Genomic DNA, 15,967 nt, shown 5'->3' on the forward strand with positions numbered 1-15,967 from the left:
GAGTCAAAGAAAGGGCTAAAAAACAATGAAATATCACACTCCCTTAGACTCTCATCTGCACCATTTGCCCCAAGTCTCTACCAGTCCTCAACTGGCTTACTGTTCTGTCTTGAATTTCCTCTTCACTGCTGCTGGCACCAGCTAGGCCTTGATGCAAGTTTTGATGTCACAACTCCTTAATGTGCACTGCCAAACACAGTCATGTGGAGAGGGGCATGGTATGACATAATTACATCATAACGTGTGTCTATGTAGCGCCCCTGAACCCATCAGGAGCTACAAGGTGCTGCATCCTGTCAAAGATGCAGGGCCTACCCCCAGGAACCTGGAAGACCAAAACAGACTATAATCCCAGTTTTCCCGATCTCTAACGACTCGTGACAAACTAGAATTGGACCCAATGGATGGCAACCCCAGGGGTGGAGCCGATCCAGTCCACTAGACGACAACCAGATGGGAGGGGGCAGACAGTGAGTAGAGTCAGTAAGTGGAAGTGAGAGGAGTCCAGGCTGCCACTAATATCAGCCTCAGCGGTGAGAAACTGAGCAGCATCACCATAACCGCAACCCGCAAGTGGCGTCAGGTTCCATCACTATAACCGCAACCTGCAAATTGCATCACGATACAAACTTTGTACATGCTCCCATGTACATAACCCCTTTTCAAAGCAACCCCCAGGGTCACGGAACCGGGCAACGGCCACCCCGTGAACTGTCCCCGTAAATATACGTACCCCATAGGCCTTGGCGGCACATCTAGGCTTAACTGGTGCCAAAACCACCAACACAGAGTGAAGAGTCTGAAGCTAGAACAGGTCCATCAGAATGCCAGTGGAGGAACATCAAAGAGCCACGATGGCAGACACAGGTGAGAAGTGAATACGATGGTTTATTGTTCTCTAGAGTTGAAACTTGATAAACAGCTTTCTCCTAATATAACTTGGTGCTCATTCGATTTGCTTCAAATTCGATGGAAATCAAAGTTCCTAAATACATTTGAGCAAATCTCCCTAATTCAAATTTTGACAGATTCATCATTACTAATAATAATCAGAGATTTCCAGAGTTTCATTAATAATGATATTTATTAATAGGATATTTATGAAATGTCTTCTGTCTTTAGGTGGGAAGTGGGTATCTCAGCTAGAAGAAGTGATCGCTATCCCCGGAGAAGAAGTGATCATTCCTTGTCATTACTCACTGGAGACTCTGGGGGAGGCTCGAACAGTGTCCTGGTATATGGGAGATTATGATGGATGTGTCTACAGTGAGAAAGATCTACTTTACACCTGGGACCAACCACAGACATACAGCCGATATTCACTGGTGAACTTCCCTGAAGATGTCTCTCTGCGTATACACAGTGTTCAGCAATTTGAAGTCCCACATTATTGTTGCAAAGTGACCACCAGTAAAGGAAAAACTGAAAGCAAATTAAGTACAACATTGGCCATCGCAGGTAAATAATGCTTTGTGTTGTATACCAGAGGTAGAAGAGGACACTTTCTTTTGATGCACACTTGTAGAGGTTGTCCATTACTTTAACATTGATGACCTAAATTTGGGACAACTCATTAATGTCCGATCAGCCGAAGCCCCATACCACTGATCAGTTGTTCTCAGTCCTGGCGGTGGCAGAAAGTGGCTCGAAATGCTCAGTTTTGAAGCATACCTGTCAACAGGTAGTGGCCGGGTACTGCACATCTGCCTCATTTTCATTTGAGAGGGAGGCGGATGTGCAGTACCAGCCTGCAGCCGCTATCAGAAGACAGAGCAGCTCTGGAATTGCTCATTTCTGGTCCTAGAACAGCTGATAGGCGAGGGTGCGGGATGTAAGACCCCGACCGATCAGACATTCATGATCTATCCTAAAGGCCGCTTTACACGCAACGAAATCGCTAGCGATCTCGTTAGCAATGTGACACTCCCAGATTGTTGCTACGATTTGCTGAGATCGCTCATAGGTCGTTTTGTAGCGGTCACACGTACTCTTCTCACAAACGACGCAACATCGTTCAGCGATATACTGTTTGACCAAGGCAGTCATTTGGACATCGTCACACAGCATTCCTCCCAATGAAATCAGAACGCAGTTGGTACCACTAATTAGAGCGGAGGAGGCATGGAGCATTGCTCATTATGACACGCCCGCGTCGCTGATGAGGGATGCACTAACGATCTTGTTCGTCGTTGGCAGGGTGTCAAACGTAGCAATATGTCTGCTGCGTTCTAAACGACGAACAATATTTTGAAACTGATTGATGTGTCAACGATCAACGATTTTTGCTATTTTTACTATCGTTCATAGTCGCTCATAGGTGTCACACGCAATGACGTCACTAACGACGATGGAAGTGCGTCACGAAAACCGTGACCCCGACAACATATCGTGAGATAAATCGTTGCGTGTAAAGCAGCCTTAAGGATAGGCCATCAATGTAAAAGTAGTGGATATATAGCCCAAAAACAGTATTCAACCAAGGCAATCATAGGAATAATAATTATAAATTTTATTGATTCATTAAAAAATATAAAAACACACAGACAATTAAAAAACGAGAAAGGATCTTTTGGTGTGCTGGGGGGCATAGACATCAGGAAAGGTGGCACAGGATGATGATTGCAATGAATTAGTACATGTTAATGAATTTTTACCAGATATGCTAAATTATAAATTCAGCATAAGTTATATAAAATACATAATTGATTTAATTTGTAAGATAATTTTTACCTATATAGTCACACATCTGATATAGAATGTATAATATAGCGAGGTATTAATATAAATGCAATTCAATAACATTGTAAAAATCTCTTTATGTACTCATAGGATGTATGCAATCTAAGAAATATCTTCATTTTACATTTTATCATTTCCAGTATCCATATAAAATGGTACAATAATCAATTGGACGCCAAATGAATAGTAGTTAATGCTGATAACTGCATGTGACATACCAAATATGATGAATAGCCTCACACACTACTCAAAAAGTAGTGGATAACCTCTTTAATAATGACCGCGGGCAGTAATATTACGTCCTAGTGGTGATAGTGTTAATTTACCCCGTGTTCTGCTGCAAGCAGACCGCAGCGATCAGCGCACTTGTCAGCTGATTTGTACAGCTGACATGTGTGCCTGACAGGCATGAGCGGAATCACGTTCTGCCAATCCCCTTAAGTGGCGCTAAAAACTTTACTTACCGGCCTCTCTCGGAAGTCACGTGATGTGATCACGTGGATCCGGTGGTTGTCATGGTAGCACATGGTCATGTGATGACTCCTGTAGCTCACATAGGGCAGTAACATAGGTCTTGTAACTAGCATGCGAGTACTGGTTATTACAAGAGATGAGCATTTCTCCCGATTTGAGTGATGCTGCTTTGATTGTGAGAAAGGAACAAGCGTCCAAGCTGCTGATCCATATAGCCCCCTAGGGGGGGTTATAAAAAAAAGTAAAAAAAAAGTTTTGAAAAATTTAAAAAAACCCCTAAAAGTTCAAAACACCCTCCATTGAAAATTAAAGAGTTAAAAAAATAAAATAAAAAATATACACACATTTGGTATCGCCGCATTCAGAAACGCCCGATCTATCAACATCTAAAATCAATTAATCTGATCGGTAAACAGCGTAGTGGCAAAAGAATTCCAAATGCCAAAATTACGTTTTTTGGTCACCACAAATTTTGCGGAAAATGCAATAACAGGCGATCAAAATGTAGCACCTGCGCAAAAATTGTATAGTTAAAAACATCAGCTCGAGACGCAAAAAATAAGCCAGCACTGAAACATAGATCCGGAAAAATAAAAACGCTACAGATTGCGGAAAATGGTACAAAAATGTATGCCACTTTTTTCGGACAAACTTCTGATTTTTTTTAAACCCCTTAGATAAAAGTAAACCTATGTATGTTTGGTGTCTAAAAACTCGCACCGACCTCAGGCATCAAAACGACACATCAGTTTTACCAGATAGTGAACATTGTGAATAAAATCTCACAAACAATAATGAAATTGTACTTTTTTTTTCAATTTTTCCGCATTTGGAATTTTTACCATTTTCTGGTACACTATATGGTAAAACGCATGATTTCATTTAAAAGTGCAGCTCATTCCATAAAAAATAAGCCTTTACACGGCTATATTGACTGAAAAATAACAAAGTTACATCTCTCGGAAGAAGAATGACAAAAAAACCCCAAAAAACGGAAAGTGGCCGGCCGTGAAGGGGTTAAATTATGGGATCCCCTCTATATTTGATAACCAGCCACGGTAAAGCAGACTACTGGGGGTTGCAGCTTGTAACTGTTGCTTTACCCTTACTGGTCATCAAACATAGGGCGGGAGCCCAGGTAATTTTTTTTTTAACTATTGTACACTGGGCAATCACAGCCATGCCAATACTTGACATGGCTGTGATGGGGATGGAAGTGCCCACACTTGAAAAGCTTGCTTATTCAATGCCTTTCAACAAACTTTATTCAGATGACAAAACCGAACAGGAACCCTATATACAGTAAAAAGTCCATGTTCAGGGGTTCAGCACCGGACACAAGTAGAGATGTGCGAACCCATTGAAGTTCGGTTCGGCAGGGTCAGCCGAACTTTAAATTAAGTTTGGTTTGGACCTGAACTTGACATGAACCCCAATGAAAGTCACTAATTGGGCAGTTTGGGTCACATGCAGCCAGCCATGAACAGATCACTTCTGATCACGCTGTTGTTACCCACAGTGTGAGCCATTCAAGCACCGCAAGCTGCAGGCACTGGGCGGAGCACCAAGTGTACCCAAGCCCAGCAATGCTCTCAAGAGTGAAATCTATACATCTAGCACCCAAACTCTGAATCTGAACTCTGTTTTCTCATATAAGTCCGAACACCGAACCTCGGGTTCACTCATCTCTAGGCACAAGGTAGTCAGTACGAACCCCGAACTTTACAGTTCGGGTTCACTCATTCCTAGTCCTAAATTATGCTCCTCTAGTACTCTATAATCTATCCCATGGAGTCTTCTTCTTCATTTGTACACTTTTCTATCCCAAGAATCCTGCATACTCAATCTCTAGATAATTAGTTATATTCAATGAGTGTACAGTATATAATGATTTGTCCCTCAAGTATAGTTTTAATTGTTGTATTTTCCACTGGGATGTTTTAATTTCTTGTGTATTTCTAGGTTTTCCATTCTCTTTTACTGTTACACAACCAAATAATATCACAGCTCATAGAGATGAGTCTGTGACACTGAACTGCTCCTACAGCCAATATATGGAGAGTGAAGTCCTGGGGGTTAATATTTACTGGAGAGCGGGCAACATCAGCGGACCTTACGCCTACCACCCCTACAAAGAAATGGTCCATCCCAGGTATAGCGGGAGAACAGAAATAAAAGGAGCAGCTGATCTCCATATACGGGGGCTGCAGACATCAGACGACTCCATCTATTACTGCTTTGTGATGTTCAAAATGTGTAAAGGAAAGGCCGACTACCAAAGACTAATTCAGTATGGAGAGGGCTCCAGACTAATTGTCACAGGTAAAATCGAACTATGAAACAAACTTGTATAAAATAATCAATACCATAGTTCTTGGAAAATATAATGGCTTTACAGTAGACATCTCTCAACACTTAAAATAGTTATTTTATAGAGGTCAAACTAAAAAATCCCTTCTCATTGGTCATTTTTGACCCTGTTAAAAAAAACCACTCATACTCACCTACGGTGTTGGCGCTGTTGCAGCACTGTCGGCACTTGCTCTCCTGGGGCTCATGTGAGGCTGTTTCGTCACACGAGCCCTTTGATTTGCAGCTAATAAATTATTTATTTATTGTACTACTGAAAAGCTTATAATTGCCTGGAAAGCACATGAATAAAACTGTGAGGTCTCCAAGGCGTATAAGGTCTTAGGCTAATTTCACACATCAGTTTTTGGCATCAGGCACAATCCGGCGTGTGCCTGATGCAACGGATCCGGCACAGAATATGCAAAAACTGATGTGCCTGATCCTTTTTTTTGACGGTTCCAATATACCTGATCCGTCAAAAAAATTCGGCGCATCCGTTTTTGCATCCTTTTCGTTTTTTTATTTGCTGAATCTGTTTTTTTCAATACATTGGAGCATGCTCAGTTTACAAAAACGATGGCCGCATCCGTTCTTTACCGCATTATGGCGTCCATATGCTTCCATTGTAAAACACGCCGTATCGCGTCGGATCCGGCGTGATGCGGTTTTTTGCCGGACAAAAAAACGTTACAAGATACGTTCCCTCCGGCCGCCGCTTTAGGCAATTATGACGGATCCGGCAGAAGCCGGATGCAACGCAAGGCCATCAGGCACAATCCGGCGTTAATACAAATCAATTGGGATAAAACGGATCTGGTGCCGGATCCGTTTTACCCGTTTTTTTCCGGATTGTGCCTGATGGAAAAAAACTGATGTGTGAAATTAGCCTTAAGGGGAACCTGTCACCACTTTCTTGGCCTATAAGCTGTGGCCACCACCATTGGGCTCTTATATACAGTATTCTAACATGCTGTATATAAGAGCTCAGGCCACTGTGAGAACATAAAAAACACTTTATAATACTTACCTAACAGTCGCGCGGTTGGCCATATGGGCTTCTCCGTTGTCCAGTGCCGGCGCCTCCTCTTTTGACCATCTTTGTTCTCCTTAACTAGCCACGGTGCATGACGAGTCTGACGTCATACACACTTGATGGCATTCAGGTCCTGAGCAGGACCGGCGAGTGTGTATGACGTAGATCACACAGGCTTCAGAAAGAGGACGAAGATAGCCAAAAGAAGAGGCGCCGGCACCGGAGAACAGAGACGCCCATATGGCCAACCACGCGACCGTTAGGTAAATTTTATAAAGTGTTTTTTTTATGTTATCACAGTGACCTGGGCTCTTATATACAGTATATTAGTATATAGAGCCCGGTGGTGGTGGTTGCAGCTTATAGGGCAAAAAAGTGGTGAGAGGTTCCCTTTAAGGTCTCCTAGGCATATATTGAACACCTTTTGAGCTCTAGCAATGAACGCATAGCCTTATTAATGTCCAAGTGAACTTTTCTGACTGTAAACTCATGGCAAGCAGTGTTAATCAGCAGCCTGTTTAACGACACACAGCATTTTCAGACTTCTTTAGCTGCCGAAATTGTATAAACGGTGCAAAAATGATCACTTGTTTAGACACATGTCTACCAGGCTATGGTTAATGTTGTGGCAGGCATTCCATTACACCCTCCACTTCATCCCCCCTAATACATTGCCCAGTTGCAAATGAGTGAACTTCATTTGGTACAACTATGGCAGGAATGGAAATGCTGGATAATTTTTCTATGGTGTCTGAAGCTACTTACCTCCGGGAGTCTAAGGGGTACTTTGCACGTTGCGACATTGCAAGCCGATGGTAGCGATGCCGAGCGCGATAGTCCCCGCCCCCGTCGCAGCTGCGATCTCTTGTGATAGCTGCCGTAGCGAACATTATCGCTACGGCAGCTTCACACGCACTTACCTGCCCTGCGACGTCGCTCTGGCCGGCGACCCGCCTCCTTCCTAAGGGGGCGGGTCGTGCGGCGTCATAGCGACGTCACACGGCAGGCAGCCAATAGAAGCGGAGGGGCGGAGATGAGCGGGACATAAACATCCCTCCCACCTCCTTACTTCCGCATAGACGTTGTGAGCCGCAGGACACAGGTAGGAGATGTCCCTTGCTCGTGCGACTTCATACACAGCAATGTGTGCTGCCGCAGGAACGAGGAACAGCATCGTTACATCGGTCCTTCCGAAATTATGGAAATTACCAACACTACACCGATCATACGATTTCGACGCTTTTGCGCTCGTTAATCGTATCAAAAATGATTTACACACTCCGATGTCGACAGTGATGCTGGATGTGCGTCACTTTCGATTTGAACCCACCGACATCGCACCTGCGATGTCATAGTGTGCAAAGTACCCCTAAGTCCTGGCTGTCTCCGTGAATCAGTGATCAAGGAATACTATGGATTTTAAAAAATAGGAATGGAAATTCCCAGCAGTGTTGGTAACGCTGCTGCTGGGGGCTGACACTTTAATTTTTTGTGATTTTTTTTTTTTTTATTGCCAGTACCACATTTTGTTTAAACATATATTTATAACACAAGTATAACGGACTTCCGGTTCCGGTCCTGGCTGAGGTGGACGCTTGAGGGAGAAACTCCCGCCACCCCCTGGAAGAATCAGTCGGAGAGAAGCCCCCCGCAGCTGTGCAAGCGGCGAAAACCACACAGACGGGAAGCGGAGACCAGCGGCGATGGATAGGTACCTTCTAAGGAGCGCTGGTGGCGGCGAGGGAACCGGGAGAAGCGGCGACGCTGCTGACACGAACGAGGTGGAAGCTGCGAACATGGCGCCGGAGTGCCTGTCGGGGGCGGAGTCAGCGGTGCAGGGGAGCGTGGCGATGGATGTAAGCCGGAGCGGCAGAGCAACGGAGGACACAGCCGAGGAGGCAGGGGGAAGCGGAGCTGGAGGGAGATGGCTACAGGGGTCAGAGGAGGGCGGCTCGCAGTGGGAGGATGAGGGAGATGTGGAGGGAGAGTTGAGAGAGGGAGGGCCTGCTGAGACGGGGGGGGGGTGAAGGAGGAGTGAGAGGGCCAAAGGAGTGTACAGGCCGACAGAGGAGAGAGAGCGGGGGTAAACGGGGACAACCACATTACAGGAGGAGCACATCCTCTGGCATCCCTGGTAAAGGAAGCAAGAAGCAGCAGGATTCACTGCCACCTCAATCCCATCAGTCACCAGAGGGAGGCAGAGGCTCAGCACAACCAAGAAGGCCTAGGAAACCAGCACCACCTGCTGGCCAAAGCAAGCAAATACAAGAGTTCCATGTGGACTATAAAAAACTGGCAATAGAAGTGACATCTCATCTGTCTAAGGAAATAAAAACAGCCATAGAGACAGCAATACAAACTTCACTAGCCGCCATGCAGAAGCAATTGACTGACCATTCTGACAGGCTGACAGAAACAGAGCAGAGAATCTCTAACTCTGAGGAGGCAATCTTGACCATGCAAGAGCAAATAGCAACTCTAATACAATCCAACGAGCACCTGAAAGCCAAGGCAGAGGACCTAGAAAACAGGTCGAGACGAAACAATCTCCGCATTGTGGGGCTGCCAGAAACGGTGTCTCTGGGGCAGCTAGACAACATCTGCGAAGCGGAACTACCACAGGCGTTGGGTATAAAAGCAAAATTTAGAGTGGAAAGAGCCCACAGAGTGGGACCATTGAGGCAACAGGAGGTGAACAAAGGAAATGGACAAAATACAAATACAAACGGTAAATCCCCTCCAAGAGCCAGACAGGTGATAGTCAAGTACCTAGACTACAAACACAAAGAAGAAATATTGAAGGCTTTTAGAGAACGCAAACGGCCTCTACAATACCAAGGAAACAGACTGTTGATTTTTGGGGACTATTCCGTTGATGTATCCAAGCGGAGGAAGGATTTCAGTAAACTGTGCACATTCCTGTACAACAAAAGAGTAAAATGCCAACTACTCTACCCAGCCATATTGAAGGTCAGGAACTCCAATGGCTCATTCTCGTATTACAAAGACCACAAGGAGGCGGAAGACATCCTTATGTCAGAACATGACGGAGGAGGACCGGAGGAACGGGAGGGGAGATTTAAAGAGGGAGGAACTTACAGAGGAGGATCCCCTTCAGGTACAGGAAGAGAGGGCGGACTACACGACAGACAATCGCAATCACAACCTGAGACCAGCGGACAGGGGAATCGGAGCCCAACTCAGCAACCCAGTCCCAGACCGGGCACCAGGGAGAAGCGCTCTTGAGAGCCACCAAGACATGTGATGACTCTTGAACTTATTTCTATTGGCTCTTATTCGTTCCCCTCGACCAGAGGGGGGGATCGGGACGGGGGGGGGGTCGATGTGGGGAGGGCGGGGGGAGAGAGGACCAATCGCATTTCTTATCTTCGGTGACAGCGGAGAGGGGAGGATGAGAGGCTCCTCTCCTCCCTCCCCTCTTTCTTATTCTTTCTCTTCTCCTTCTCCCTCCTTTTCCCCTCCTGCTTCTCCTGCTCTCTCTGCCTCTTCTCCTCCCCCTGTTTCTCTCTCCCTTCTCCCTCTCCTGTGTCTCCTCCTTCTCCTCTTTCTCCTTCTTCTCCTCTCTTCTCTTCTGTTCTCTCTTCTCTTTCCTCTCTTTCCCCTCTCTCTTTTCTTTCCTCCTTTTCCCCTCTCTATTTTCCCTCTTCCCTCTCTTCTCCTCTTTTTTTTTTTTTTTTTCTCTCTCTCTCTCTCTCTCTCTCTCTCTCTGACCTTCCTCCTCTACTCTCTCTCTTTTCTCTTTCCCGCTCTGCTTCTCTTTTTTTGGACTGCTTTTCAGACCCTAGTACAGTGGATCCGAACGGGTTGAAAGGATGGTCCCACAAAACCAGGACTTTTTCAACAGACGAACTCTCGCTAAGGTCATATTTTATACGACATAATGTGTTAATCCTTGCTTAATACTTAAGGCCGTTGTATTTTGTTGGGGGGATAAAACTTAGAATTTGCGTATCAGGGGGGTGACTAGGGAGACTCATATTTAGGCCAGGAAGAAGGGAAGTCACTAACATGGCAAAAAGAGCCGAAAGTCCTTTTAAAGGGATAACCTGTTCTAATGTTGTAGGATTCATAATTTTTATATGTTGTATAAGGGTTCATTTACAAGTTAGGGAAAAGAAATGTCATTCTGGTAGAGTCACTTGTGAAGGCAGGGTTGATAGTCACATTTTTCTTTCAGTCGAGGTCTTGAAGGGTAATATCGATAAGAGCAATTTATTTGGACAGTCATGGTGCAACTGACAACGTGGAATGTTAAGGGTCTAAGATCACCCAACAAGCGGGCAATGATACTAAGACACTTGAAAAGATTAAAAACTGATATTGCTTTATTACAAGAAACACACCTGGGGAAGGAAGATTTTTTCCGCATGAAGAAATACTGGGTGGGTTCAGTTTATGGGGCAGCGGCAGTGGGAAGGAAGGCGGGCACAATGATTTTGATAAACAAACAGCTTAGTCATGAGGTAGTGGCTCAGGAGGAGGATGCTCAAGGAAGATGGCAACATCTAACAATTACTAGTCCAGCGGGAACACTCAGTATATATAATATCTATGGCCCAAACTCGAAGCAGAAACAGTTCCATGACACAATAAAAACCATAATTCTTTCAGACAAGGAACCTAACATCATAGTGGCGGGGGATTTCAATGCAGTGCCAGACTCAGAGGAAGATAGAAGCAAGGGAGAGGGTGAGTTGAGTCATGGGGACAAGGGCTCAGCCTATGGAGAGGTTTCATTGGAGGATATAGGCTTGAAAGATATATGGAGGTTAACCCACCCACATGACAGAGAATACACGCATTTCTCTCACCCGCATAACAGCTGGTCTCGTCTAGATCAGATTTGGCTGTCTTTGGAGCTGACGAATGGCGTGCGAAACTGCATGATTGAAAACATGGTGATCTCGGACCACAGTCCGGTGAGAGTGGACCTTAGGGAGAAATTCAAGAGAGGATCAGACATTATCTGGAGATTCCCGTCGTTCCTCCTCAGACAGGATAACTTCCATAAAATAATAAAAGAATGGTGGGAAGAGTACTCAGAAAATAACAAGGAGCATAGGGCGACTCCAATATTATTCTGGGAGGCGGCGAAAGCGGTCTTGAGAGGACGTTTGGTGGGGTATGCGGCCATGATCAAACGAAAGACGAACGCGAAATACAACTCTCACAGCGAGGCAGTGCGACTGGCATACACTAATTATCTGACAGTGAGATCGGTCACGGCAAAAGATAGGTGGGTGGCAGCCAAGAGAGACTTTGATGAGTGGGCAAAAAAAAAGGAACAGTTATTTTGGTCATATAAAGAGGCCGATTTACATAGATTTGGGAATAAGGCGGGGAGGATGCTGGCAAATTTAGCAAGGGGTAACAGAAAGATGACGGTAATTTCTAAATTGAAAACAAAGGGTGGGGAGGTGACCTCGGACCCCAAGGAAATTAATAAGGCTCTGGGGGACTATTACAGAAAGTTATACGGGCCAGGACATAACGACATGACTGATGAGGCGGAGTGGCTAAGGCAAGCCCAACTACCCAACTTAACGGAGGCAGAACTGGAAATCTTAAACGCAGATATTACAGAGGAAGAGGTTGCAAAAACAATCGGGGAACTTAGCACTAACAAGGCTCCAGGACCTGATGGTTTCAATAGCGAATTCTATAAAGCCCTCAGGGAACAGATTTCCCCGGACTTAACTTCAGTTTTTAATGCGATCTTGGGGGGAATGGAAATTCCTAAAAACGCCAATATAGCATACATTAAACTAATACCTAAGGGCTCCAAGGACCTGGACGACCCTTCGAGTTATAGGCCCATTTCGCTCATCAACCAGGACTTAAAAATAATGTCTAAAATCATGGCTGATAGATTGGCTACGGTCCTGCCTAGATTAATTTCAGAACATCAGGTAGGGTTTATAAAAGGGAGAAGTGCGGTGACCAACATTAGGAGGACTATTCTAGTGGTTGATGCGGTTAGACTGGGGCGCACGAAGGGGAGGGCAAGCCCAGCGTTAGTCACACTAGACGCTGAAAAAGCGTTCGACAATGTCAACTGGATCTGGCTAGATAAGGTGATAGAGGCCGTGGGGATATTAGGTAAGATGAGACTCTATATTAACAGCTTATATGCTAACTCGGGAGCAAGGATCCACACCCCGGGCTTTCTGTCAGATGTGTTCCCCCTGATGAAAGGGACGAGACAGGGATGCCCGCTATCCCCCCTATTATTTAACCTGGCAATTGAACCCCTATCAAGAGTGCTGCAGGGCCATAGCAGTTTCAAAGGGATCAACATAAGGGGAACAGAAATGAAGTTAGCGCTTTTTGCTGATGACGTGATTCTATATATGGGGGACCCTGAGGCGGACTTGCCCCGGACACTTAGCATGATAGAAAAATTTGGCGCCTTTTCAGGTTTTAAATTAAACAAAAAGAAATGTGAACTGTTATTCCTACACGGGGACCAAGGGCCAACCAGGGGCATCTTAAATGAGGGGCATGTAAGTGGAATCCCAGTAGCACAAACATCAGTCAAGTACCTGGGAGTGCACATAGGGAGGACGGCGCAGGCAATTTATAAAATGAATTTTGGTCCACTGATCAGAAAAATCATAACTCAGCTGAAGGGCTGGAAGGGATTACCCCTGCCATTATTGGCAAGGTGCCATCTCATAAAAATGATGAGCTTCCCCAGGCTGCTGTACCCCTTTCAGACCATCCCGTTATTGTTAACATTAAAGGATGTCAGCAGACTCAATTCAGCGTATGCGGATTTTATCTGGAGGGGAAGGAAACCCAGGATAAAGCTGCGTACACTGATGAAGTCAGTGGAGGAGGGAGGGATAAATTTCCCGGATGTCAGAGGGTACAACATAGTGTGTATCATGAGACACGTGATTGACTGGCTGAGAGGCACGAGCAGACATTCAGACTATGGTACGGAACTTAAATATGTAGAACCATGGGATCTAACGTCTATTCTCCATTCCCCGCTGTCCAAGGTCGAAGGTCACATAAAAAACTCAGTTATACTCAGAGACACTATGTTGACCTGGAGATTGGTAAGACGGAAGCTTGGTCTTTCATGGAAGGTATCAAAATACCTGAATCCTTGGGCATCACCAGGCTTCCCCCAGGGGAGGGAGAATAAACTGTTCCTCAAATGGAAAGAGAGGGGTATTAAGAGAACGATAGATATTATGAATGTGGAAGAGAGAAGATGGATGACAGGTCGGGAAGTGCTCGATAAGTACAATCTGAACGGCTGCCACATTATCCAATACGAACAATTGAAGCATGGAATAATGAGAGAGCTTGGTGAGATTGGAAGGGAACTGAATAAAAGTATGATTGATGAGCTTATGGAGGACAATGTAACAAATTTAAATGTCTCTCGAATCTACCGAATATTTAGAGGTGTGCTGATATCCCGGGAAGATAGTCGGACACTCTTAGCATGGAAAAAACAAATGAAAGGTCAAGAAGTGGTGGAGGACATACTGAAAGGATGGGTCCAGATGCGAAAACAAGTCACCAATGAGAGCTGGAGAGACACTCAATTTAGGATACTGCACAGGGCTGTTTGGGGTTTCAACATTCCGAGCAGAGAGACACGGTGCCCTAAATGCCACACAGAAAAAACAGACATGCTACATGGTTTGTGGGAGTGCAGGACGATAAAGAGGTTCTGGAACCAAGTCAGAACATTAGTCCAGACAACATGGAGAATTTCCTGTAAATCAGAGCTAATGGTGTGGATTTTCCACTTCTTTGAGGGTGGAGTCAGAGGGGGACTAAACAACCAGGACAAAAAGGCATTTGCAATCATACACGACGTAGCCATGATAGCCAAAAGATGCATTTTAAGGCACTGGATACAGGAGGAGGCCCCATCCACAGGGGAAGTCATTGGTGAGTTACACAATCTTCTGAGGATGGAGAGATTAGAAGCAGAAAGGGACAGAGACAATAAGACAACCAAGTTTTTCAGGAGATGGAAAACTTTCATCGAAATTTACTGCAAACAGGAAGAAATAAATCATCTAGTGACACCTTTCAGGCAAACGGAGTGGTACCTTCTGAATGACATACAGGGTAGCTTGGGAAAACTGAGGATTGTTTAACGGGGAATAAGGTGAAGGTCAGGGGTAAGAGGATATGACACTTTCAAGACTCGACATCGACACCAGAAATTGCAAAGAATGACATTGGGGCTCGAGGGTTTGTTATGGCATGTTATGTTTGGTTTCTCCTATCTTGATTTATTTTATATCAATGTAATCTGAAGATGGACTTGAGATAGAAAGGGGGATTTTACCCTCCTCTTTGACATATTCGGACAGTTCAAAGTTTGTCTTTTGCAAATCATACACTTTTTTGATGCGATATTGTATAAAAATTTTGTAAAATCAATAAAAAATGTTTGGAAAATAACACAAGTATAACTGTTACAGTTCTCTTTCTGCTATAGGAATTTAGTGACAGGTTTTTGGTTGGAGTCTCACTTTCCCTGAGACTCTGGTATTTAAATGTGTTTTCCTTTCCTTTGGCAGCTGTAGGGTTAATTGCAGTATTCCTTGGCAGCAAACAGGGCCATTACCATCCCAGATATTTCTGGTTTGGGACCACTCCAGGTCCCTTTATATACCCTCTGCTACCAGCAGAGGGTGCCAGTTATTCTTGATTCATTTGTATTGTAGTCTTGGAAGAAGAAGGGGCTGCTGTTACCCTCCGCCATAGTTGCTGTGGTGGCTGCAATCTTGGTGCTGAGTGTAGCTGACTGTTGTTGTTTTTTTCTCCTGTCTCTCTTCCTTTCCTGGTGTGTTGTTTCAGTGCAGTGATGAGGCTAGCGTCCTCCATCTGCCTACTCCTTAGCCAGGGACTATCATAGGGTCATCTCAGGGCTACAAGCTCCGACTCGGCGACAGGTGAGGAACCTGTATGGGGACTTGCTAGGAGTGTAGGGTACAGCGGCTGGTAAGTGGAGGAGCTTTCCTTCTTCCCTCTCACTAGCACTAGGGCCCACTGTTGTTAAAGTGTTCCCGGTGTACCATTTGTCTTGTCGTGGTGTTTTTCTTCATTTATGTTGTGTGTTTGGCCTAAAGCAGGCTTTACACGCTACAATAAATCTTACGATGTGTCGGCGGGGTCACGTCATAAGTGACGCACATCCGGCATCGTAAGTAAGATTGTTGCGTGTAAAACCTACGTGCGATTGCGATTAAACGAAAAAAACGTTCATCACACGCACGTCGTTCAATTCCTAAAAATTGAATGTGAGGTTGTTCAATGTTCCCGAGGTAGCACACATCGCAGTGTGTGACACCCGATCAACGGGAACAATGA

General features: G+C 45.0%; 1 protein-coding gene across 1 annotated transcript in view; it reads left to right on the top strand.

Moving 5' to 3' along the window:
* The window catches only part of LOC142302122 (uncharacterized), a 43,219-nt gene that overhangs the window by 16,352 nt on the left and 10,900 nt on the right, over positions 1-15,967 (top strand). The window contains exons 3-4 of the mRNA XM_075343206.1: positions 1,123-1,458; positions 5,176-5,535. Coding sequence (XP_075199321.1) covers positions 1,123-1,458; positions 5,176-5,535 — 696 coding nt within the window. The remainder of the gene's footprint in view (positions 1-1,122; positions 1,459-5,175; positions 5,536-15,967) is intronic.

The sequence above is a fragment of the Anomaloglossus baeobatrachus genome, chromosome 4, assembly GCF_048569485.1.
Source record: "Anomaloglossus baeobatrachus isolate aAnoBae1 chromosome 4, aAnoBae1.hap1, whole genome shotgun sequence".
Taxonomy (NCBI): domain Eukaryota; kingdom Metazoa; phylum Chordata; class Amphibia; order Anura; family Aromobatidae; genus Anomaloglossus; species Anomaloglossus baeobatrachus.